The sequence below is a fragment of the Emys orbicularis genome, chromosome 14 (genome assembly GCF_028017835.1).
Source record: "Emys orbicularis isolate rEmyOrb1 chromosome 14, rEmyOrb1.hap1, whole genome shotgun sequence".
NCBI classification, from domain to species: Eukaryota; Metazoa; Chordata; order Testudines; family Emydidae; genus Emys; species Emys orbicularis.
Genome location: NC_088696.1, coordinates 5,072,822 through 5,095,625, shown reverse-complemented (window position 1 = coordinate 5,095,625; position 22,804 = coordinate 5,072,822). Strand labels below are relative to the sequence as shown.

Genomic DNA, 22,804 nt, shown 5'->3' with positions numbered 1-22,804 from the left:
GATGGGAGTTTACCACCCTAGCTAGAAAGCTTGGCTTGTCAGCTCCAGCTATAGCAGCTCACCCTCCTAGCACTGGAGGCCTCTGCTTCAAGCCCCATTGTGTCTGCCAAGATGGCATCATTGCATAGACACATGGCCCAGCCGTGTTAGACTCTGCTCCAAGGAATTCAGCCTGTCTTCGTTTATGATTGCACAGAACATGAGGGCAGAGGATGTCCTTCGCACCTTGAGGAGCCCACTCCCTTAAGGAGCCAGCATTGTTCTCCCTTGATTTGCCATGCCGTGGCTTAGCTGTCGGTCAAATGGGATGATGATAATCCAGAGGAATGTTTCAAACCTGAATTCACTGATGTCTGTAAAGGGCTTTAAGGTCCTCCGGAAGATGCTATGGAAAAACCCAATGTGTAATAGCGGCTTCCAGAAGCTGGGAACGGGCGACAGGGGATGGATCACTCGATGGTTACCTGTTCTGTTCATTCCCTCTGGGGTACCTGACATTGGCTACTGTCAGAAGACAGGGTCCTGGGCTAGATGGACCTTTGGTCTGACCCAGTATGGCCGTCCTTATGTGTTTGCAAACATTTCAGTATCATCCCATGCAGCCTGTGGCCTTGCCAGTGAGATGAAGGCAGCCCCACCCCAGAGTAAAGTGAGTGGGGAAAGCTTCCTTTAACCCCTGCCCCCCCAACTTCCCAAGGGGCATGTCAAAATAATCCTTTCTCTCCTCTGCCCCCCGTCCCTCTCCCCATGGGCCCCAGACGCCAGCGCGTGAATCAGTCTGGCTGCTCCTATCCCTACGGACATTGTGAAACAAGGGCTTTGTGAGTGCCGAGAGAAGCCTGTTCCATTGTCACGGACCGCCTGGTGCCCAGCTGTGGGAGTTCGTGCCGTCTCATGGGTGGCTCCTTGGGATCTCTGTGAAACAAGTGGAGAGGGCTTCGGCCCAGTTCCCTGCACGCCTTAACATGGCAAGAGACATCCTCGCCGCTGGGCCCCGTGTTAGCAGTGTGAGACCAAAGCACTTGCCGGATGGGTGGGAGGCAAACCACCCAGGTGAAGCCACGGTGCCCCTGGGACTTCTAACTCCAGATGGGCGGGGCGGTGGGGGGGGAAGGGACCCCTCTCCTTTCTGTCCCACCAGGTAGGAACTAGAACACCCCCCTGCCCGAGATAACTGAGCTCCCTGCCTCCAGGAGCAGATAGGTTCAAACAAGCCGTGTGATTAGGAGTAGAACCTAGAAGGAACTAAAAGCAGCTCCTATCTAGCCATGGCCTCAGCCCCTCTTCTTTTCCTGCCTTACTGGTTTCTTTCAGACACCCCTCTTCTCCACCCCCCCACCTCCCCGCCCGGCTCTGAGCTGTCCAGATCGCTCTCTGCTGAGCAGGTCGCATGTTTGGAGAGCACCGTTTACAAGGCGCAGAGACATTTGTAGCCTTAATGTATTTCCTTCAATAACGTGTGTCTGCGGCGGCTGGCAGAGCTTATAGAAGTGACAATAAGACTAGCCTGGCTTTGTGTGGGCTGGCACGGGATGAGCCTGCTAGCCGGGCCGGGGGGGAGAAGAGCTCTGGAGGGGCTGGGGTTGAGCTGTACCCGGGTCCCTTTGTTATGTCAGTGAAGGAAATGGCCTTCACCCTGGGTGCTACGATGCGAGTGGCCTGGAGACCCTCCCCTGGGCATTGTTCATTGCATATTGATCCCTTTCTGGGGGGCTGCTTGCAGACTCTGCCTACGAGTCAGTGCTCTGATCAGTGCTGGGGGTGCTGAGCATGGAAAACACTGGAGTCCGCCCTGGGAAGCGCTTCTCAGCTGTTGAATTCCTCTTGCACATAGAGCTGAGTGAATCAGAGCTGGTATAAACCCTGCTCCTCCTCCCCCAGAAAAAATCCACCCTGGCACTCAGTGTCTCTCCCCCCGCCATAGTAATGGACCGGTTCATGGGGAGGAACTGCTGCTAGTCTATCAGGACGCCCTCAATGTTCTCTGCGATTGGAGAGTGTGGTTTTGAAATCCGTGTTCTTGCAGGTAGGGTTTTTGGAAGGACCCATTCTATCTGCCCAGGAGAGTGAGTGAGTGTGCGTGTGTGTGTGTGTGAGAGTATCTAACATCTGGAGTGCTGTGTGTCACTGGAGCATCTTCCTTCTGCTCCTAGCAGGAAGGAGAGGACAAAGGAACATCTCTCTTAGAAATTAGCATGTGTCTGTTTGTCTGCTGCTTTCCCTGGAAGTGGAAGAGGTGGGAAACCTTGGGGAGGAAACCCTTCTTGGGGGGGTGGCTCTCCAAGCCCTAACGAGAACAAGGCACTCTATCAGCCTTGTGCTGTGAAATGCCCCCCTGTGGACTATGGATGCTTCAGGGTTTGCAACAGGTGGCTTCCCATCTTCCCTCCCCAGTGAAGAAAGGGTGAGACCCTGCCTGATGGAAACTGCTAACCAGGCCTTTGTGCCGGGCGCCTGCCTGGACGTGTGGCCCAAGGGCGCTGCCTTCTCCTCGCTTACCTGTCCGACTCCTCTTGTGTTTTGAAGGTTCCTTTGGGGAGATGGAGGAAGGCGACGATGCCCCGGCAGAAGAGAATAGCCAGGCTGAGAGAGAGGGTGCAGCATCAGCCCAAAATGGATCTGCAGAGTGTGATGCCTCAAGCCCTCCTGGCAGTGAAGGTAAGTCCTGCTCCGGTGGCTTGTGGCTGTGGAGTTACTGCTCTGCTTGCTTGGGCTCTCGTGTAAAGCCGCATATGGTGAGAGAAGCTCCCTGCCCAAGGGCGTCAGTAGCCTTCTACTTAATGGGGGAGCAGGGGGCAGTAAGGCAAGCAGCAGAAGTGCAAGCCCACCAGGTCGCCCCCTGGCCCGCGTGCCTCAACTCTGCTCCGGACACAATACCCGGATTGCTTCTTCTCCAAGGCCTGTCCACTGCTTGGCCTCTAAGGCCCCCTTCGAAGACGCTAGTGAGTGTTGATTGGGATTATCCAGTGGGCCCCTGAGCGGGGGCTTACCAGGGCGGGGTGTTAGGCGAACCAGGTGGAGGCACTCACAGGGGTTCTGGCAGCTCTGTATTTGAGGAGCTGGGTTCCTCTTGGCTCTCCAGTGGTTGGATCGCTGCCTTTGTTGGAGGGCTGGCTCCCCTGGCCTTTAACGTGCCACAGACATGATGTGGGAAAGAGGAGCATTGTGGTCTCGGCGTGGGCTGCTCCTGGACCCGCTGTGGCTGAAGAGCGGCCAGTCTGGCCCCTCGCTGGGGCTGTATCTGAGATCCCGCCTCCCCCGTCTATCAGGTGTCTGGGGTGGGCTCTGCTCCGGGGGAGTGCAAGAGGTTGTGGTGCATCAAAGAGCAGGTTAACGTTTGGCTTAGTTGCTCATGGGGGCTTTTCCATGCTCGGTCCTCCCCAGGGCCCCCTGCCCCAGGTGGGGAGCAGCCGTCGGGTGTGGGTAGCACAACCCACTCTGTTGTTACAAGACTGGCAGAATGACGCCATCACAACTGTCACCTGCAGATCCGAATCCATGCGAGCGCCGTTCTCGGCCCATCCCTGACCCGCTCCCCTCCGGCTCTGCACAAGGAGACTTCTCCCTGGTGTCGGGGGAGCTGCTGGCTGGGCCCGGGGCTCCGTGACCACCATCTCCCTCCGGGCCTCTGTCCCTGCAGGGTTCACAACTCCACACAAACGTGGCATGTGTTCGGCTCCCTGTTTGGCGATCGGCCTGGGAGGAGCAACTTCCGTGGGGCCTGAGATCTGGCAAAAGGCACCCAGGCCTCCACCTTGAAATGCTTCCTAACCTCACCCTCCCGTCAGAAGGGGCCCTGGCACAGTAATTCTGGCTTTGGTCCAGCCGGTGCCCCTTTGCCCCAACTTGCACCAGTGCAGCCAGTGGAAGGAGGAGATGGGCTCTTCCTGTGGTCACTGTAGGGCCGTTTCTTGACCCGTCTCGCTCTGAGCGGCCCCTTTGCTTGGCAGTCTGGTGGAGGCAAACTGAGCTTGTATGGGGGAGGGTATTGGGAGCCAGAAGCAGGCGCATGGAAACTTGAGGTGTGATACTGACACGGGGCTGACTGCTGATTGGTCTCCTGGCTGCATTTCAGCTCTTCTAACCGTCCCTGTGCAGTGATGTGAGGACAGCCTCCCCTAGAGTGCACGAGCCCAGCATAGGGGTACGTCTCCAAGGAGGCGGGGGGGATGCAGGAGTGGGGGATCTGGCTAGTAGGTACAGGGCTGCATTGCATTAAATGCGCCAGTGCAATCTGGTGACATTGGCTACCAGGTACAAAGTGCAGGCTGGTTCCTAAAGTGGAACCAGCCTGCAGCCGCTAAGGATTGTGGGACAGGGTCGTGGATAGCTGGCCCTCTCCCCAGTGGAAATGTGCACATGATATTGCATGGCTGTCATGGTGATCACTGGAGGAAGTTGCCCCGGTTAGGCATGGATCCAGTGGCGTGATGCGTGCTACCTTGTCTTTTGCTTCCTGTCCGAACAATTATGCAGCATCCCTAGCTGGCACGCAGCAATAATCCGCAGCCGCACTGCACCCCAGCCTGGGAGGTGACTGCATTTCAGTGGCGGCACGAAGCGATCCTAGCTCTGGGGAGGGGGCGCGAAGTGTAATCAGTTAATGTTTGCAGTGCCCTTTGAGATCAGTGGTGCCAGGGCAGGGCCAGGTGGTGATAATCAATCCAGTCGTGTCCCGGTGTGAGGGGTACCTGAGTCTTAGATCTGATGCACATTTTGGAGAGGGTTAGTTTCTTTCCCGTGCCCGGAGCTGAAACACCCTCTCCTCCCGTGCGCGGTGCGGATCGTAGACACCCCCCTTCCTGTGCCGGACCCCACCGGGTGGCTCTGGCAGTCAGATTCCGCAATTTCCCTGTGCTGGTGTTATTTCCTTGCAGGAACCCACCCTCCGTCAAAGTCCGAGACCTGCCATGATAGCAAAGGTTTCCGGAGATCGATGCCACTGGAAGATTCTGGTCTCTGACTTGGCAGTCAATAAACCGGAGCACTTGCCCCCTAGATAAAGGGAAGGAAAACTCCCAGGGGAAGGAGTCCTTGAGCAAAGGGAGCAGAATGTTAATCTCCTGATAATCTTCCCCGATAAGGGGCAGCTAACATGGTAGGAGCGCATGAGCTCCTCCAAGCCAGAGTCTTGTCCATGACCCTCTGTATCTCCCGCCCCGCCCTGTCCCCACTGAATGTGGCCATGGGTCATCCGCCAAGCGCGATGGTTGTTGAGGTGGTCCGGGGGGGGCGGGGGGGTGTTGAAGGAGGCTCCTTTTGAGGAGAAGTGGTTTGTTGCTGGCAGACTTTGCTCCCCGCTGGGCTGGGCTGACAGAGGAAGCGAGTGGCTCTTTATCTGATTGGGGAGCTCAATGCAGTCCCGAGGTTGGGGGGTTAGGGAGCTGGAAACTCAGCCGGAGAGCTGCACCTGGCACTTGGCTGCTTTGATAAAAAGGTGATAGTGCAGATAACGCCGAGCAGCAATAACGGCCGTGAAAGCTTTCAGCGAGATGGATAAAAATCAATATGCCAGGCACTTTGATTTATAGCCAAAAATAATAGGACTTTTATACCCGGTGATTGATTTATTTGATGTTAATCATCCTGCTTATCACCTGTATTAATATCGCCAATGCCGGTGACGTCACCCAGGGGCGTTCTTTATGGCGCCTATCGATTTGGGCTTTGCAATGGTTATCCGCCCTGGACGTGAAGACAAACATGCACTTTGGGCGCTAATCTGTCGCACTGTCATATGCAGATAGGTTTATCGGCACCATCTTTAACAGCAGTTAATGGAGAAAATAATTGTTATCAAGTTGCTATGTAGACGCCACAAACAGAGCCATGCCGGGAGCTGTATCTCAACAGGCTCCCTGACATGGGGCCCTTGGTGGGATGGAAAGGCAAGGAGGTTCCTTTCCACAGGTTCCCTCAGGCTTCTGAACGTTAATGAGAACTTCCAAGTCCATAGAGAAGGAGAAAGGGGTTTGTGTCTCCAGACGCTCACCCGTGCTTGGTTTGCTCTCAGTCTCTGCTCTCTCTTTGCGTGTGTCACGTGCTTGAATGCTCCTCTGGCGTGACTTGAAATTTATAAAAACCAGCACATCAGCCAATCCCCCTCTGTAGCAGAGTGAAGACTCACCGGCACAGCGCCTCCTGCTGGTCATCTTGGGAATTAGCTCTTGTCCAGCCCGGAGTGTCCTCTGCAGACCGGTGTGTCGCCTGCCTTAGGGCCCCGTGTCCCTCCTGGGCCCCTCTACCTCAGGGTTCGGCCCTCCGCAGTACCCCCACTCTGGGTTTCCCCTCCCCGGGGAACCCCCAACCCTCTATCCTCACCTTGCCTCAGTGGCTACTGCCAATCGTCATCTAGCCCCCGTTCTCTGGGGCAGACTGCAGTCCATAATGATCACTCATCACTGGACCAGCTGCCTCTGCCCATCCCCAGGCTACACCTCTGTAGCCGCAGTACCTGCTTTGGGCCTTATCCAAGGCTCCCCAGCTCCTCCTGCCTTTCCCCAGCACAGCTCTGTTTCCGGTACCCTGCTCCCAGGCAGCCAGGTCCTCCTCTCTCCACAGCTAGAGAGACAGTCTGACCCAGCTCCTCCATGAGCCCTTATAACAGGGCCAGGTACGCCTGATTGGGGCGTGGCCCCAGCTGTGGCTGCTTCCCTTTCCTCTCAGGAGCGGGGTAACTGCCCCGCTACGCTCTCTGTTAGCTGAAGGCCTTGCTCCCACCCGGTTAGTGTTGTGCGATATCCCTCTTCTTGGGGCAGATGACTGGAGACCGAGGGTCAGGTGTTGGCCCCGTGCCATTGCACAGTTGCGTTAGTGGGCAGTATTTTGCTGGTTGCATGTGTGCAGCTGATCACCATTCCCGGAGCATGTTTGGCTGATACAATTCTAAAAATCTGCCCCGAGTTGCTCTTAAATCTACAAATGCCAACTCTTCCCGCCCTGCTGCTCTCACCCCCACCCCCACGAGCATCCCTTCTCGCTTTCTCCCATGTGGGCAATGCTCTTCTCTGGATCTACGGTGAAGTTCCCTTGCATGCGTGGATAATACGAGTCCATTCCAGGTCCTTTCCCGTTAGATCTGCCAGTGCACCTCAGTTGCCCAACCCCCCTTGTTACTCTAATCCTATCTCCCAGGCCCCTGCTCACCACACCGCTTTGCCAGTACTCCTCTGACCTGGGTCCAGCTCTCCGTTGTGTTCTAGTCGTAAGGCCCCATTTCGCTTGCCCCATACACAAGCATGCTGCTACGTCAGTGGATGCTGCCCTTGCAGGACTCTCCCGGTACACCTGCGTCTTGACCTGGGGCACATCCGCTGTTCAAGTGGTTGGCTGGGCCCGCAGCAAGAACTACCAGCCCCATCAATTTGCACAGCAGTGGGGTTGTGTATGGACTAATACCTGCTTGAGAAGGGTGTCAAGGTGGCTGCTGTTCATTTGTTCACAGCTAGGAACCCAGGAGTCCTGGATGGAAAGGCTCCCTCCTGCTCGCTTGCACTGGGAATGCCTGCAGAGTAGGCAGGAAGGATTGGGGTTCCTGGCTTGGCATTTTATTAGTATTGGCGGTATCTTAATGCCTAGGGGAGCACCATGGCTTAGGTGCTTTACAAACGCAGAAGAAAAAGACAGTCCCTGACCAAGCAGCTGCCAATCCAAGTACAAGGCAAGGGGCAACCGATGGAGACGGACCAATGGGGGAGCACGAGGAGGCCAGAATGACAGGCTGTGGTCTCGGCACACCAGCTGCCTTGGTTAGTTGTCAAGCTTTTTGTAGGCTTCGCTGCAGAGAGCCGAGGCTTGAGGAGGGATTTGAAGGGAGAGGATGAGGTGGCTTTGCAAGTGTTTACAGGAAGCCCTCCCGAAGCGCGGAGAGCAGCCTGGGAGAAAGAACGGAGGGGCTTGTTTGAGAAGGTAGCAACTGGGCAATGGAGGCTGGCGTCGTGGGCTGATGGGGACTGAGCTTTGAGGTTTTGGAAGTGAACGAGAGATGAGTAGGGTGGGGAAAGACCTGCAAACAGGCCGTGGAGCTCTACTCCGTGAAGAACATCCTAGGACGTTGCTTGCTATTGTGTCCCATTTGTGGTGGCCCTTTTCGGGTGGGTTTTTGGGTTGGCTAAGGACGGTGGGAAGTTGTGTCTGACGTTCCCCTTGAGCTTGTGTGACACGGTAACAGGCCGTTTCTTCCATTCCAGAAGCAGAGTCCAAAGAAGCCTCGGAAAGTCCGAAGGAGTCAAAAAAGCAGGCGCCTGGAGAAAATCCACAGGAGCCGAACCCATGGAATGGGCCAGGTAAATCCCCCCCGTCCCCAAAACGTGTCCTCTGCCCCATCCTGAACCCTGCTGGGACACCCTGCATCCTAAAGGAGAGAGGGCTCAGCAGCGTGTATCTCCACGGTTTCGTTTCCGTGCTGTCCCCGCTGAGAAGCATGGCTTACGCTGTCTTCCAGCTGAAAAATGCCATGGCTGGACCTGGGATGGAGGCAGCGGCCATCCTGGCTTCCGGGTTTGATGGCTTTGACTTTTCTCTGTTGCTGCTCATTGTCTCTGGGCTCTTCCTTGGTTGGCCGGTCATGTATGACCAGGCAGGTATGACTGTCTTGAATGTCAGTGTCTTCCCGGGCCATTTGCCTTTCAAAGGGCTCCGTGGAGGCGGCTGGGAGCAGCTTGGCCGGCCAGTGACCTTCTGAGAAGAATGGGCGCCAATGTCTCAGGGCGTCTGTTCACACAGTGACACTGGGGTGAGAGCTGGAGGGGGTGGGGAAGCAGGTGAGCAGCCTCCTGAAGTCAACCAGGAGACCTGAATAATGTTACACGGGGAGGAAACCCCACCCCCCACCCCTCCGACACAAACAGATTTAGTAGTGAGTGGGGCAAGTTACAAACTACTTGAATGTGTGGCCCAAGAAATGTAGGCGTTGAGAGAAATACAGCGTCAATGGTGTATTTAGCCATTGTAGGCAGCAGAGACTCGGGATCCGAGCACCACCAAACTTCCTGCATCTGAAGGAGGGGAGAGGGTTGGACTCTGAATCCCAGATCCGAATGCCACATTTGTCCCCCCCATATTCCTAAATTCCAAGGCCAGAAGGGACCACTGTGATCATGTAGTCCGATCTCCTGCAGAACGCAGGCCAGAGAACAAAGGAAGCGCAGACGGTGGCCGAAGCCTGGGATTGAAACAGGAGCTGCATTCGCTCCCCTGTTCTGTACCTTCAACTCCTCTGTGGTGTGGCTTGCAGGCTTTGTTGCCTCCAGCCTCAAAACAGGTGCCATTGATCCTAAAAGAGGCCCAGAGCAGGGTAACAAAGGAGATTGGGGTCTGGTAGGACTTGTGTGTGATTGAATATTACAAACCTCAGGATTTAGCCAGGAGAAAGGAAGGCGCTGGAGGAGACACAGGTCCTGGCACTGGCCCTTAACAGAAGAGTATGGGGTCGTTTGATGACATGGTGAAGGACAGTATATTCACCACTAATAGGACTAGATGTAAACTGCAGCCAACCTGTGGAACTCACTGTTGCAGGAGAGCAGAGTCAGATACTGTTGCAGGAGAGCAGGGACCAGTACTGCAGCTGGATTTCTTTTAAAAGAGCTTGAATAGCTTTTGATTGTTTATTATTTGTATTAACGTAGTGCCTGGGTTATAACTGCATGCTAATATCACCCTGAAGAAGCTTGGATCTCCATTCTTCAGGGGGAGAGCTAGGTAGCATGTGGTGTCAGGAAGGAGGAGTTATCGATATACAGCGTTGCACGCGTGGTAAGGTGATCCAGGGATAACGTTTTCCCCTTCCTCTGGAAAAAACCATCCGGCGCTGACCGCTACGTGATTGCATTTGCAATACCAGCTCTGGCCATTGGTCTATGTTCCTACACAGTCACAGTGGGGCTTTGATAGCATCATGGCAACCACAAGAAGAGAGCTAGAGTGGTTAGTGATGTTATCAAAACCCCAAGAAGTGTCTAGAGCCGTATATCGCCGTCTTCCTGTCTTGTCATCTCTGTGTTTGGAGTCTGAATGTCTTTGCGTGACGGCTGCCAGACAGCACAGTGCTGTGCATGCTATCTGGGCCCTTGGTGGACCTATCGCTGTGGTATCTAGAAACCAAAAGGAAGACAGTCTCTTCCCAAGGAGGTTACAGTCTTGTCTTGGTAACATTTGGCCATGGTGCCCAGGCGGAAGGTCCCCCCCCCCTCCCCAAATCTGGGCGAGGATCGCTGTAGACCTGAAATGTTAACAGACGTGCAGTATGTGTGGATATCCTCCTTGCGACCGAGAGGTGTGGCTTTGCTACCCCCATGGACCAAGGCCGGGGGGAAAGACCGAGGTGAAAGTGGGTGGGGGTGGGGGTGTAGTTCATCCATTGAAGGAGATGGTCCGTGTGTTTCCATGTTCTGAGTTCATATCCTACCATTGAGCTGTCCTCTTTGTAGGTCAGTTTAGGTCTCCCTTGTACTCCCCATGTGTCTGGGCACCGCCGGCAGTGGTATCGCACTCCTCTCTAGCGGAGCTGGGTGGGGTAGGGTGGGGGGGAGGGGACCGCTGCAGAAAGAGAGACGTTAGGGTTGGGTTTTTAAACAAGGAGAACTGGGTTTCCCTCCCCTCTCGGCTCGAGCCCTCGTTGCATGCTGGGAAGGCGTGACCTTGAGGCTCAATTGCGATCGGTTTGACTTTGGATCCCTGGCCTTCTGGGGAGAAGGGCCTGTGAATCCCTTGGCTCTGTGGCTCTGCCCGCAGGTGCCTTATTAATTGAGCCCTTCCTCCCTTCCCTAAGTGCCACCCATGGCAAAGACCAGCTGCTGAAGGAATGGCCTCCGGCCCTGGCTTAGGGCTGCCTGGCTAAGGTGGGGGCCTGTCGGACAGATTGGAGATTGTCCCGGCTCTGCTATCGAAGCAGCATGGGAAACACCGAGTGCCAAGGCACATGTGCAGCTCCCATGACCCCGTCGCCAGCGGCTTTGCCTCATCTGGTGAAATACCCACTGGCGACAGGCCCCGTGGCACTGAGCAGGCCCCATGCCAGGGCTAGCCCTGCCCATCCCCTCCCAGGGGGCAATCGCTCCCCTTGGTGCGAAGCGACCAGGAGTGTGAGTGGGGTGTGGAGGGGCTGTGGCAAGAGAGGGCATCAGTCCTGCCGCCTTCCCTCTGGGGCCGTGCCCATTGGGGATGGGAAGGGCCTGGCAGAGCGCTGGGCCCGTCCCTTGGCTGGGGCAGGAGAGTTAACCAGTCTCTTCCCCAGCATGAATCTCTCTGCTGTTTGCTGCTGATACTGTCAGTGGTCCCCTCCCTCCCCCCTTCCCCCGTTTAAACTCATCAAGGAAGGGAAATGTGCTCCAGTTGATATCCCTGGCCCTTCCTGGATGCGTTGGCAGGAAGTATCTGTGCGGCTTCCACCTCGCCAATCTCCTCTTTATCTGCTCCCGCCCACCCCGGCCCTTTGCCCTAGTGACCATGGAGGGAGGCGGAGGAGAGGTGACGTGATGTGTTCTTTCTCTCCCACCTCTCATCCTCATTAGCCTAATTGCTAATAAGCCGCCTCAGCCCAGGCATCTCTGCCTCTTCCTTTTGCAGCACTGCTTTCCAGCCAAGCAGCTTCCCCGCTTCCTAGCCCCCATAGTCAGAGCTCTCCTCTGGCTCACTGCTCGCCTGGTGCAATGAAGTGGGGGGCAGGTCAAGAGGTTGGGGGGTGAAGCAGCATGATCAGGACCCCTCCAAGCCTGGGAATAAAAAGCGAGATATTCCTGCTCCCCCCACGTCCCAGCAGTCGGCAGTGCCGGGGAGATAATTAAGGGGTTGGATACTTAATTTAATTGGGTTATTGTCACAGTATTTTCCATAATACCTTAAGTAACTTCGTCTCACTGCTCAGCACCCCTTAGGAAGCTGGGAGGTCAAATCTCCTGGATAAGTTTCCTCCACAACATGCCATGGACAAGCTGGTAGGGTTACCCGCGAGTGCCATCCTGGGAATGCTGTTTTGCGACGAGGTTGCTGGCTGGTGCTGAGCCGCTCACCTTGGGTTTGTTTTTGTAGGGTTGCTTATGAGTCCTGAGCAGAGGGCCCTGGCTTGTTGGCAGAACTGGGGGCTCAGAGCTGTGTGTGCACGCGCACACTTGCGGTTAGCGGCTAGAGCGCTCGTTACTTGTATGCTGGGAGGGGAACGATCCACAGTGTGATGGGGCTGCCTGTACTGGCACGGGACAGACTGAACGACCCAGGAAATCCCGTCTAGTTCTGCGTCCCTAATTACGCTGCGTACAAACTGAGCGTTCCACACTTGGCCCCAGCATCCCTGCCTCTGTCACTCTCCAGCTGCCTGAGAGGCCGAAGCAGCAGTGAAATAGAACAGGCTCTGCGTGTCGTCTTTCAATCGGCTGAAGGTGTGCGGGGAAAGTTGCGCCGCTTTTTCTTCTCCCTCCCCCGCCCTCGTCAGAGTGAGTTATTTGCATTCTTTATGTAAAAGAGATTTTATTATCGCCTTCTCCCAGCCCATCTCTATTCTGGTAATTGGAGTGATATTAATTTCTGTGTGGCTGGGAGTTGATGGCAGTCCGGCGATGCTGGAGCGATAGGGTGTTCCTTTCGCACTAACCGCCGCGATAGGCCGTCTATCAGCCTCCGTGCAGGCACTGCACTTATCAGGAATAGAACTGGCAAAAAGGGAAACTTTGAGCAGCCTGAATTTTCTTTTTATCTGGCAGGATCCGCCATATGTCAGCAATGGCAGCTGTGAAGATGCAGTGTGGCGGGTGGGGGGGGGGGGGAGCGGCTCTGCTCCCAGACGCCTTTCTTTGTGCCTCTCTGGATCTCGCTTCTAATCTGCTCCGCGGGAACTTCCTTTGGGGATTGTGGGGCTTGGCGGGGGAGGGGATAGGTGTCTCTCTGTGTTGCCTCTTTCACCAGGGTGAGCTGCACCGGGGCACTTGCTGTAGCAGCATCACTTCCCCTCTGGGATCCTCTCGAAGGAGGGAGGCAAAGAAGCTAGGTAGCTCGCCGTCATGCCCCACTTGCTGATCTTTCAGCCGCCTCTCGGTGACAGAGGAGACGCTGCCTGCGATGCTAAGTCCTGGGGGTGGCCGGGGTATGAATTTATTCTGAAGGAGGCTGTGTAACGGAATGACTCCTTTAAAGGAGATGCTGTCGGGTGGCTCCACATTGCTGAATGCGACCGAGCTTCGCTCGGGAAGCCCCCGAAGAACCGATCTATTTCCAGGATTGTTTTAAACATACCAGTTCATGGCTTGTGTAACTTGGGGGGATGGAAAGCAACACATTTTTGTAGGGCCTACAGAAGTGGCTTCCACTTTGCTTTGGGCACAAGCAGCTGGCTAACGTGGCGTCCACGTTTTAAGCGGTGGCCCCCTTGTGTAGGATCGTGGAATCCTGCTGAGATGGGCCCCTGAGTGAGGAAAAGGGCTCATGCTGTGCCGCAGACTGCCTGGTTATTGGCCACTGATGTGGAGAAGAGATGGCTTGGCCCTGCTGCGATCTTGTTGGGAGTGTCTCAACTCCACCCCTTAGGCTGGCTAGACCTTGCTGCCTCCATGCATGGGCAGAACGCCCCATCTGTCTGAGAGTGTTTTTCCTTCCACTCCTGTTGGCTTAGCAGACCTGGGCCTCCTGCACACATGGCCACCAGGTGACAGCCCCATCCTCTCCCCTCTAACATGCAACAAGGGCTTCTTGAGCAAAGACGGGCTGCAAGCCTACATGGTAAGGGCCATATTTGTAGCTGGCCCCGCCATCTGCATGGGCAGCTAATGGCACCTGTCAACCTGGCCACACCCCCATTCTGCGGGGGCCAGTCTTGCTAGAGATGCAAAGGTTTGGACCCCCACTTACTTGACTGTCACATGCCGAAGGGGGGGGCATGGTCCAGCTCAACTCAAGTAAGAGTGTGTGCGTGTGTGTGTGTGTGTGTGTGTGTGTGAAACTTTGGCTGCAGAGTTGGGATCTGAACTCCCAGCATGCAGGGCAGATCAGATCTTTAGGTTGAACACTTACCTGCATGCCCTCTCTCCCCCTCCCCCCATTTCTGTGTAAAGTTTGCCCCTCATTAGGAATTTACAACTGCCACTGCAGTAGCATCCAAGGCAATACGCAGACTCGTGAAGACATCATCAGTATCCCCATCCCCTAGCATTTAAAAGAGGTCCCCATAAAATCATGAGATGGGCTTTAAAATCAAGATTAGTTTTTAAAAGGGGGATTCCTTCGATCTCCCTTCTGATTTTTGGCCCTTTGGGGGGCTCTTGAGGGACCTTTTCAAGCTTCTCTATGAAACCATGAGACCTGGAAACTTGCCCTGTCTTTTAAATGAAAGCTGGGCTTGCCAGAGACATAGGAGTGGAAGGGACCTCCTGGGCCATGAAGTCCAGTCCCTGCTATCTCAGATGATCCTGTTCATAAACTTATCAAACTCCATCATCAAGCCAGGGGGGTTGTTTAGGAGGCTGTTCCAGAACCTCACTCCTCTGATGGTTAGAAGCCTTCTAATTCCCTGCCTAAATTTATTCATGGCCAGTTTATCCCCATTTGTTCTTGTGCCAACCTTGTCCTTTAGATTCCGGGGTTGTTCCCCTCCCTAGTGTTTACCCCCTGCTGTATTTATAGAGCGCAATCTGATCCCCTTTGTGTCTAGCTGGGCTAAATAAGCTAAGCTCTCTTAGCGTACGTCTAGGCCACAAAAAAACACCTGCAGCAAATGAGTCTCCGAGCCCAGGTCTACAGACTCAGGCTTGCACTAGAGCAGTGGTTCCCAAACTAGGGCCGCCGCTTGTGTAGGGAAAGCCCCTGGCGGGTCGGGCCGGTTTGTTTACCTGCCGCGTCCGCAGGTTCGGCCGATCGCGGCTCCCGCTGGCTGCGGTTCACCGCTCCAGGCCAACAGGGGCTGCGGGAAGGGCGGCCAGCACCTCCCCCGCCCACGTTGTTTCCCACAGCCCCCGTTGGCCTGGAGCGGCGAACCACGGCCAGTGGGAGCCGCGATCGGCCGAACCTGCGGACGCGGCAGGTAAACAAACCGGCCCGGCCCGCCAGGAGCTTTCCCTGAATGAGCGGTGGCCCTAGTTTGAGAACCACTGCACTAGAGCATGAAAAATAGCTGGGTCAGTATTCCTGCTTCGGCTCTGAAGCCCGACGAGAGGGGTGGATCTCAGAGCCCAGCGGGAACATCTATCCAGCTATTTTTAGCGCCATAGCACGAGCCCCGCAAGCCCAAGTCTGTAGACCTGGGCTCTGAGACTCGCTGCTGCGGGGTGTTTTTGCAGTGTAGACGTACTCAAAGTCTCCTCCCATAAGATCGGCTCTCCATTCCCCTGGTCACCCTAGCAGCCCTTCTCTGCACCTGCTCCAGTTTGTGTTCCCCTTTCCTGACCGTGGCTGGCCGGATTAGTACACGTTTCCCACACGAGGGATGGATTTCAAGCCCTGGCTCCCGGAGAGAAGTAAAACCCTAAATATCACAAGACTTAGCGATAGAATCGCGAGAGTGGGCAACTCAGTAGGGTGGATTTTGCCCCACAGCCGTTCCAGGGTCCCGGAGATTCCAATGCATTGGATCACTTAGTTTGAAAGCGTTTCAAACACCCAGCATGCGTCCCCCTGCCGGTGTTTCTCTCTTTGCTCCGCACCTGAAGCCAGACTGGTCAGTTCCACTTCCTGGTTCTGGTGCACTAGCACAACTGTTTCCAGCCCTGCAGGGGTTAAGCTCACTAGTGTCCCTTTAGCGTCTCCCCTTCCCCCTCTGCCACCTGCTCATCGGGCTCCATTTTTGTTGGTCTATGAAGCCGAGCAGCTGCCAGCTGAGGGGAAGCCTGGGACCTGACCCTGGTGGAGCTGCCTCTGAAGTCTATAGAAGTTCCCCATTGAGACCTCACAGGATCAGGCCCATCTATCCCCTTCCGCACGTGACCCGACAGGTTCGTTTCTTGCTGGCCTCCCTTCTGCTGGGGAGGAAAGGTCCCCTTCCCTCCCACCACACACACACACACACACACACACACACACACACACACACACACACACACACACTCAACGGTGGCTGGCAGGGGTGGAGATTTTTCCTTCTTGCTGGAAGGCTGATGCAGGGCCCATCCCTTGGACTCAAGTGGGCATGCTCCGTATGGTCAGTTTCTTATGGCTCTAGGGACCTGGGGCTCTTCCCTGTTCTTCATTCCTCTGTGTCTAGGCAGTGCCCCTCTCCCATACCCCATTTGGATTTCTCCCATTCTGCGCCTCCAGTCTCCTTTCTGATGTGCCCCCCGCTGTTTAATTTCTCTAACCCGGTAGCAAGTTGGATACCCCCCTCCCATCCACTTCCCCTGGGCTGATGGAGCGCCCAGCACTGGTCTGTACAGTTCCCTGTGCGTTGGGGGGACCCCTTCACATGTCTCCGTGGTAATCTCTCGCACGGGCTGTGTGACGTGCCGACTGAATGTGAAAGGCAGGGGAGAAGGAATATTTTTATCTTTGAAATGACCTTGTTCACTGGAGGTGGCTGGCTGCTTAAAATTCTGATATGCAAATAGCTGATAGCTATAATCTATAATCCTCGACTTGGGAGCGTTTACAGAGGTACTGTGCCGTTTTAATTTTCCTCCTGTTTTGTAGGCTGGCTCTTGTGCTGACCCCAGTGCTACCTACTCAAGTCCTGACTGGCCAGCCAGTTTGTTGCCCATTTCAAAAAGAGACCCTCCTCCTTCATGGTGGGAGGATTCTGCTAAGAGGAGGGGGGGAGGAAAGTCGCTCCTACCCGGGATGGGCAAGTGCCTTCACAAATTGCTGCCTTTGATCGCTAAGGCTTAGTCTCTAGTCTGACTTCGCTCCTTGTTAAAAATAGCTTCTAGCCAATCCCGGGAGAGAATAAGGTGCACGGGTCTGTTTTATGCTGATTTCAGATTCAGTAGCCCCCTTCCAAAGGATCAGATGCTCTCACCCTTCCTTTCCCTTCCTTCCTACCCTGGTCCTCTGAGGCACCATGCCCAAGACTGCCCCCTTGCAGAGGCTGTTTTTTTAATTCCTTAATACCCCAGAAGGAGGCACCATTCAGAGATTTGAGGTGCTGGAGACACAACCCCCATCTCTTAAGCTTTATCTGAGTTGTGCATGTATATTTCAGCATGAACGCAGCAGGTTGGGGTTCCACGGGGGCTCGGCCAGCGGTTCAGGGATGGAGATGCAGTCCTCATGCATCCATAGCTGTAGCTAGATGCTAATCCAGGCACTGCATCCAGTTAGCCGGAACGTGAAACCCTTCTAGTTCTGGGCGATGCATAGATTCATAGACTCTAGGACTGGAAGGGACCTCCAGAGGTCATCGAGTCCAGTCCCCTGCCCTCATGGCAGCACCAAATACTGTCTAGACCATCCCTGATAGACATTTATCTAACCTAGATCCGGTGCACTAATGATCAGACCCCAGAGTAGGCCAGCCTGTGAGCATCTCATCCCTTTCCTGGGTCCGTGAGCATGTACTATAATATTATGGAGCACCATTGGTGACTCCATAATCAGCGGTGTAGCTAGTTTTAGACCTCCATTCTCACTGCACCCAGCTTCCTTAAATCTTTGACTGTTTGTGATTGGCTAAGAATAGTGCACACAGGTACTCATCGCTAACACACCCAGCTTTTGTCACCCAGTCCTCTCCCGGCTTCTAGTCTTTTCATCTCCACCTGTCATCTTTTGTCTTCCAATCTCTTCTCTCTTTGGGGCTGGAGCTGCCACTTACTGTGGGGGAGCTTTTTCACTGAGTCTCGTCCCCTCCCCCTAACATCTGGTTAATCTGGGTTGTAATCTAATCTGAATTAGATACTTGTCAGAAATGGCATTGTTCTGCCACAGAGCGCGGGTAACCAATGATATCAGTTACTTTAGTCTAAAAAACGAAGGCAATTCCTAGACCAAACCCTTCAAGATAGGTGTAAATTCACATCCTTGATTGCAACGAAAAGCCTCACTGGCAAATTGCTAATAATTGCAGGGCACTCGTGGTTTTTAAGTTGCCACAAACAGCCTTACTCTGACTCTGTAACGCCCTCTGCCTCCTCCACCCTGTGTATAGCAGTTGTAATAGCCCCAGATGACCTTCCCCTTCGCCTTTTGATGTAGACTGGGTACCACAAGAGACGAATTACCCAATTCCCTTCCTGTAAGGATTCAGAAACTCCACTGTGAGGTTGCTTCTAGAACCAAACCTCCAGGTACCTTTCTCGGGGGAAGTGGGTGAGAGTTAAGGTTGTTTATGGAACTGTAGCTATGAATTTATTTGGCTGTCGATTTGGTTCTCCAACGTTTGGCTGGGATTCTGGTATCTCCAAAACGTTCCGATAGCCTCTTTCTGTAGCCGGTGTGCTTCTGCACAGCCGCAGCGTCGGCGTTCTTAGCTAAGTAACTTGTCTGGGAATTGCTGGTGCATCTGGGGGAAAACAATCAGAGCATCTGCTTCAGGCATCAAGGTTGGGGAGAACTAATAAGTTCTTCCCCTCATGCATCACCACGCTAAGCTCTTTATTGGCAATCTTCTGCAACCCAGGCTAGCTCCGTGTCGGAGGATGGTAGATTTACTGTAGCAATGGCTCTGCCATGGCCCCATTCAGGTCTGGTCTGTATCGACTGAACTAAAGACGGCCAAGCCATAATAGTGATTTAGGGGCGGTGAGTGTCTCGGTGATTGCAAGGGCTCTATAATTAGCCTGACGAGCGGAGAGACGGCCGCGTACGATCCCTTGCTGCAGTGGCGCTTGGCTAAAAGGACGCTGTTGCCATAAGTCATACTGGGAAACCCCAGATTCCTACTGGAGTTACTGAAATTGCTTTAGACCCCACTGATTAAACTGCACAGGCAAACCATTGCACACAGCCGTGCAATGGAAGTGTGTGTGTGGAGTTACCAGAGATGCACATGCAGCCTGGGTAGCTGCATGTCCAAATGGCGAGGGAGCTACCTAATTGGCTCTTTGCACACCTCGGGTACACACCCTGTCTACCCGGTCCCGGGAGCTGCTATTTGCACATGCAAATGCGTTCACTTTTGAAACCCCGCACCTTAATGGCTCGAAATCCTTCCACGTTTAACTTGTGCTTGCAAACTTTTTCTTTTTAAAAATGTTTGCAGGGCGCTCGGCTTGGACAGTGAAACTAAGCTCCTTGCTGCTTGTGCCCTAGTTGGATGGGGATGACGTTCCCTGCCCCCCACACCATCTCCCCTCCACTAGCCCCACATTATTTTCAGTTCCACTTTTAAAATCTCAAATGCACTATTTATTTAGGGGCGGGGTTTACAAACCTTTTCCCTCCCCCCCCCCCTTTTTTTTTTTAAATGCTCTAACTCTGAGTCTTAAATAGTTTGGTAGTGTTTCTTTAAGGGAGGGGGAATTTAGTTCCTCCTAAGGCAGGCCTCTGCTTGCTCCTTAGCCCCCTGTCCCCCAGGGCAAGCTCTCTCAGCTGGGTGGTGAGTAATCTGAAAGGCAAGCTGCTGGCCCCTCTTGGGGGGGGGGGCACTGGGGAAGTGTGTCCAGCCGTGCAGATGAGAAATAGGGGAGGGACATCTAAGCGTGCTAATGTCCCAGGTCACTGTCTCCCAGGTGTTGAGTGGGATCGTCCCGTAGCCCAGACTCTAGCTCGACGTCTCTCCAACAGCTGGACAGCAGAGGGAGAGGCCTCTGGGAAGTGGAACCATATTGATTAATGTTCTGCCATCTTCACTGGCTTCCTGAGTTTTGTGCGCTCTTCCCTGTCTCCTTTGCTCCTTCCCCAGGGTGTGGCTGGGAGGAGAGGCCGGGACAGGCTCCTTCTGCCCTCTCAGCTGCAAAGGGACCGGGCAGCAGCTAGGAGGGAATCTTCGTGGTCCAGCCCCCAGCAGAGCGTCTTCTGGCTTGAGAGGTGGCTGGAGAGTGGGACGAGGGTGGAGATCGGCATCTGGTCAGGGCCCAAGTGGAGCAGGCAGGGGGGTGGGAGAAGAGGGAGGGGGAGCCAGTTGCCATAAGCCTGAGGTCTCTCCCGTGAAAGCTATGGCACACCCCCTTTCTCTGCACTGCCTGGCATGTCCTCGCGGCTGCCTGCTGCTGCGGTGACTCTGAGCCCGGCACGGGAGCGATTCATTCGAGGCTATTACGGGAACGTCTCCGATGCAGGGCCGATCGATACGCCATCTTTCCGCTGAATAATGGGTGTGCTCTGCAGCTAGATCAAGCTACCTGCCCGTTCACATGCGCCCAGCCTCTGGCCCCTTCATCATGGCAGCCGCTTGGCCCCCACAAATACCAATCAGCCCTGTAAAAAGGGAGAAGTAATTGAAAACCTCAACCCCCTCCTCCCCCGCCGAGCTGTAACTCTGCACTTTATGGGCTCTTGTCTTTCAGGTTGGTCCCCATCAGAGATGTAAGTATATCTGCAGCCTTTGGGCCTTTTAACACTGGCTCGTTTATTTCGTTTTATTTGCCTCTGTCCCCGGGTGCGCAGTAAAGATTATTCACTGTTCGTTATAGAGAGTTGGAGTGGCACATTCCCCAGTGCAGCTGCATTGAGAGTCCATCAGCTGGGAGCCAGCCGGGGCGGCTCGTTTCCAGGTGCCGGAATTTATTTGGTTGACCTGGAATTAGCAGGTCTGTGTGAGAACCTTCAGGCAGAAGGTTGGAAATGTAGCCACTTCTGGGGTGGAACGCGGGAGCGATTTGAAAGTGCACAGCGACGCCGTGGAACAGCGCAGGGCAGGAAGTGAAGGAGAAGATCGTGTCAGACTGGACGCGCCAGCAGACAGAGTGGGGTTGGGGTGGGAAAGCAGGGTCTGTGAAAACTGTCACAATGGTAGGTAGTTATTTGTGGCTTAGTTTTACATCTCACGTGGAAGCAAGCCCCTACCGTGCTGCGGTACTCGGCTTGCCAAGCTCGGGTCTTTAGATCAGCATGGACCAGAGCGGGCTGCCCCCCACCCCCACTGAATCAGAGAAGTTTCCTTCATCTCTTTGAAAGGCTCCCAGTGACCCAGCCCAAGCCCCGTTAGCTTCTGTTCTCAGGCCAATCCCATCCGGATGATGAGAGGAGGGTCTGTCCTTCGCAGTGCCAGCTTCTTGGCTGGGTGGGGAGCTAGTCCCGAGAGCCATCCCATTTCTGTGCCCGCCAGAAGCCTGCGTCTCTTGCCATCTGCCCACAGACTCAGGCGGCACGGAGCATGGCGGTGTCTGCCCCCCCCCCCGGGGGGGGGCAATAGAAATCCCCCCTGGGCTGGGATATTCTGACGTCTCCGAGCAGCCCCAAAGCTGGTGGGGTCCAGTGGCAGGGGATGCCGGCTACTCCCAGAAGAAGGGGGTTTGGCTCCGTGTAGCCCAGGGGCTCTCAAAGCACAGGTCTGAATGGCAGCTACTAGCCCGGGCCCTGCTTGTGCTGTGTCGACGTCCCATCTGAGGCTGGGACAAGGCTAGCGCCATGGGGCTGAGGGAGGGGCACAAGCAGGGGAGTCGCCCAGCTCGCTCTGCGAAGAGCAGCCCTTGGCTGGCGGGTAGCTGCTGTGGGCAGTGACCGGCCTAGAGCCAGTGATCCTGAGCAGTCTCGCTGGAGCACTTGAACCGTAAAGCCCCCTGCCCCTGTAGTGTCCTGACCTCTCCTGCTGCCTTCCCTTTCCTATCGCTGCGGGCTGAGTCTCTTCCGCCCCCTCACTGGATTCATTCCTGCAGCCCTGAGCCCAGCCCCATGCAATACCAATCCCTCAGCCCTGCTACGTCACCTCTTTATCACAGGATCGCCAAGCCCTTGCCAGACGCGTCCGAGCCTCACCCCACCAACCAGGGCATAATATCCTCCCATTGCAGGGCCGGTAAATAAAATGAATCAACAGGTGGTGACTTGGTCAGCCTCAGGGAGCAGGTGGGAACCGTTGCTAGGAATGGAACCCAGGAGTCCTGCCTGACTCCTAGCCCCCTGCTCTAACCACTGAACCCCACTGCCTTCAGCACAGAGCAGTGGAAGTGTGTGTGTTTTGGGGGGGGGGGGGGAATAGCCATGTTCCCATTTATAGAGCCCCTAAACGTGGGAAGCTCTGACCCCTCCCGCCCCAATGAAGATTCCCAGTTTCCTATAGCACCCTGGTCCCTCGCTGTGTGTGGAGGGTGGGGTCACTTGTCACTAATTAAAACTGCAAACTCTTCCCCCCACCCCTTTTTCTCCACTCTCTTGTTCAGTTGTGTTTATCTGCACTGTGACTCCTGTCTGTATAATCTCTCTCAGCCTGGAGTCTGTGTGCAAACCTCAAGGTTTATTATCGGGCCAAGCAGGGCCCGGGGAGGCGGGACGGCCTGTGCTGACGGACAGGGCCGGGAGAGATCCTCCCGATTAGAGTGTGTGTGTGTGTGTGTTTTCCCTTCCCTTTGGTATGTGTGGGTGAGAAAAATTATTCCAGCTATTTTCCTTTATCGCTTTTGAGCTGAGTTTAACACCAACTCGTTCTATTTGTTTTAGATTAACTGGCTTTGGGGGCGGGGGGAGGCAGCACCTGATCATCTGGAACTCGCCTGGATCCAACAAGCACATGGGCCACATGCAGCCCTCCACCTGTGGCCTCTGGTGCCCTGGTGTGTCCCCCGCAAGGTTGATAACTCGGCTTGCTGCTCTGGCTCTGTGCTGGTGACTCAGTAGGGGGCACTTGTGTGTCTGATCCTAGTCCAGCACTAGGGGGCGCTGTGCAGCTGGAGGTGCGCTCCTTCACCTGAGTTCCCAGCCCCTGGGGGATCATGAAAGACCCCCAAGGTGCATCGGTGTTTAGCCCTATTAACCTGACTCAATCCCAGCCCTGGTCGTTACATTCACCTTCTAT

The 22,804-nt window shown here is 54.9% G+C and overlaps 1 protein-coding gene across 1 annotated transcript in view; it reads left to right on the top strand.

Moving 5' to 3' along the window:
* Positions 1 to 2,530: 2,530 nt before the first annotated feature.
* Positions 2,531 to 22,804, top strand: part of ZFPM1 (zinc finger protein, FOG family member 1) — a 69,480-nt gene continuing 49,206 nt past the window's right edge. Inside the window, exons 1-2 of the mRNA XM_065416654.1 lie at positions 2,531 to 2,658; positions 8,190 to 8,285. Coding sequence (XP_065272726.1) covers positions 2,541 to 2,658; positions 8,190 to 8,285 — 214 coding nt within the window. The 5' untranslated portion in view covers positions 2,531 to 2,540. The remainder of the gene's footprint in view (positions 2,659 to 8,189; positions 8,286 to 22,804) is intronic.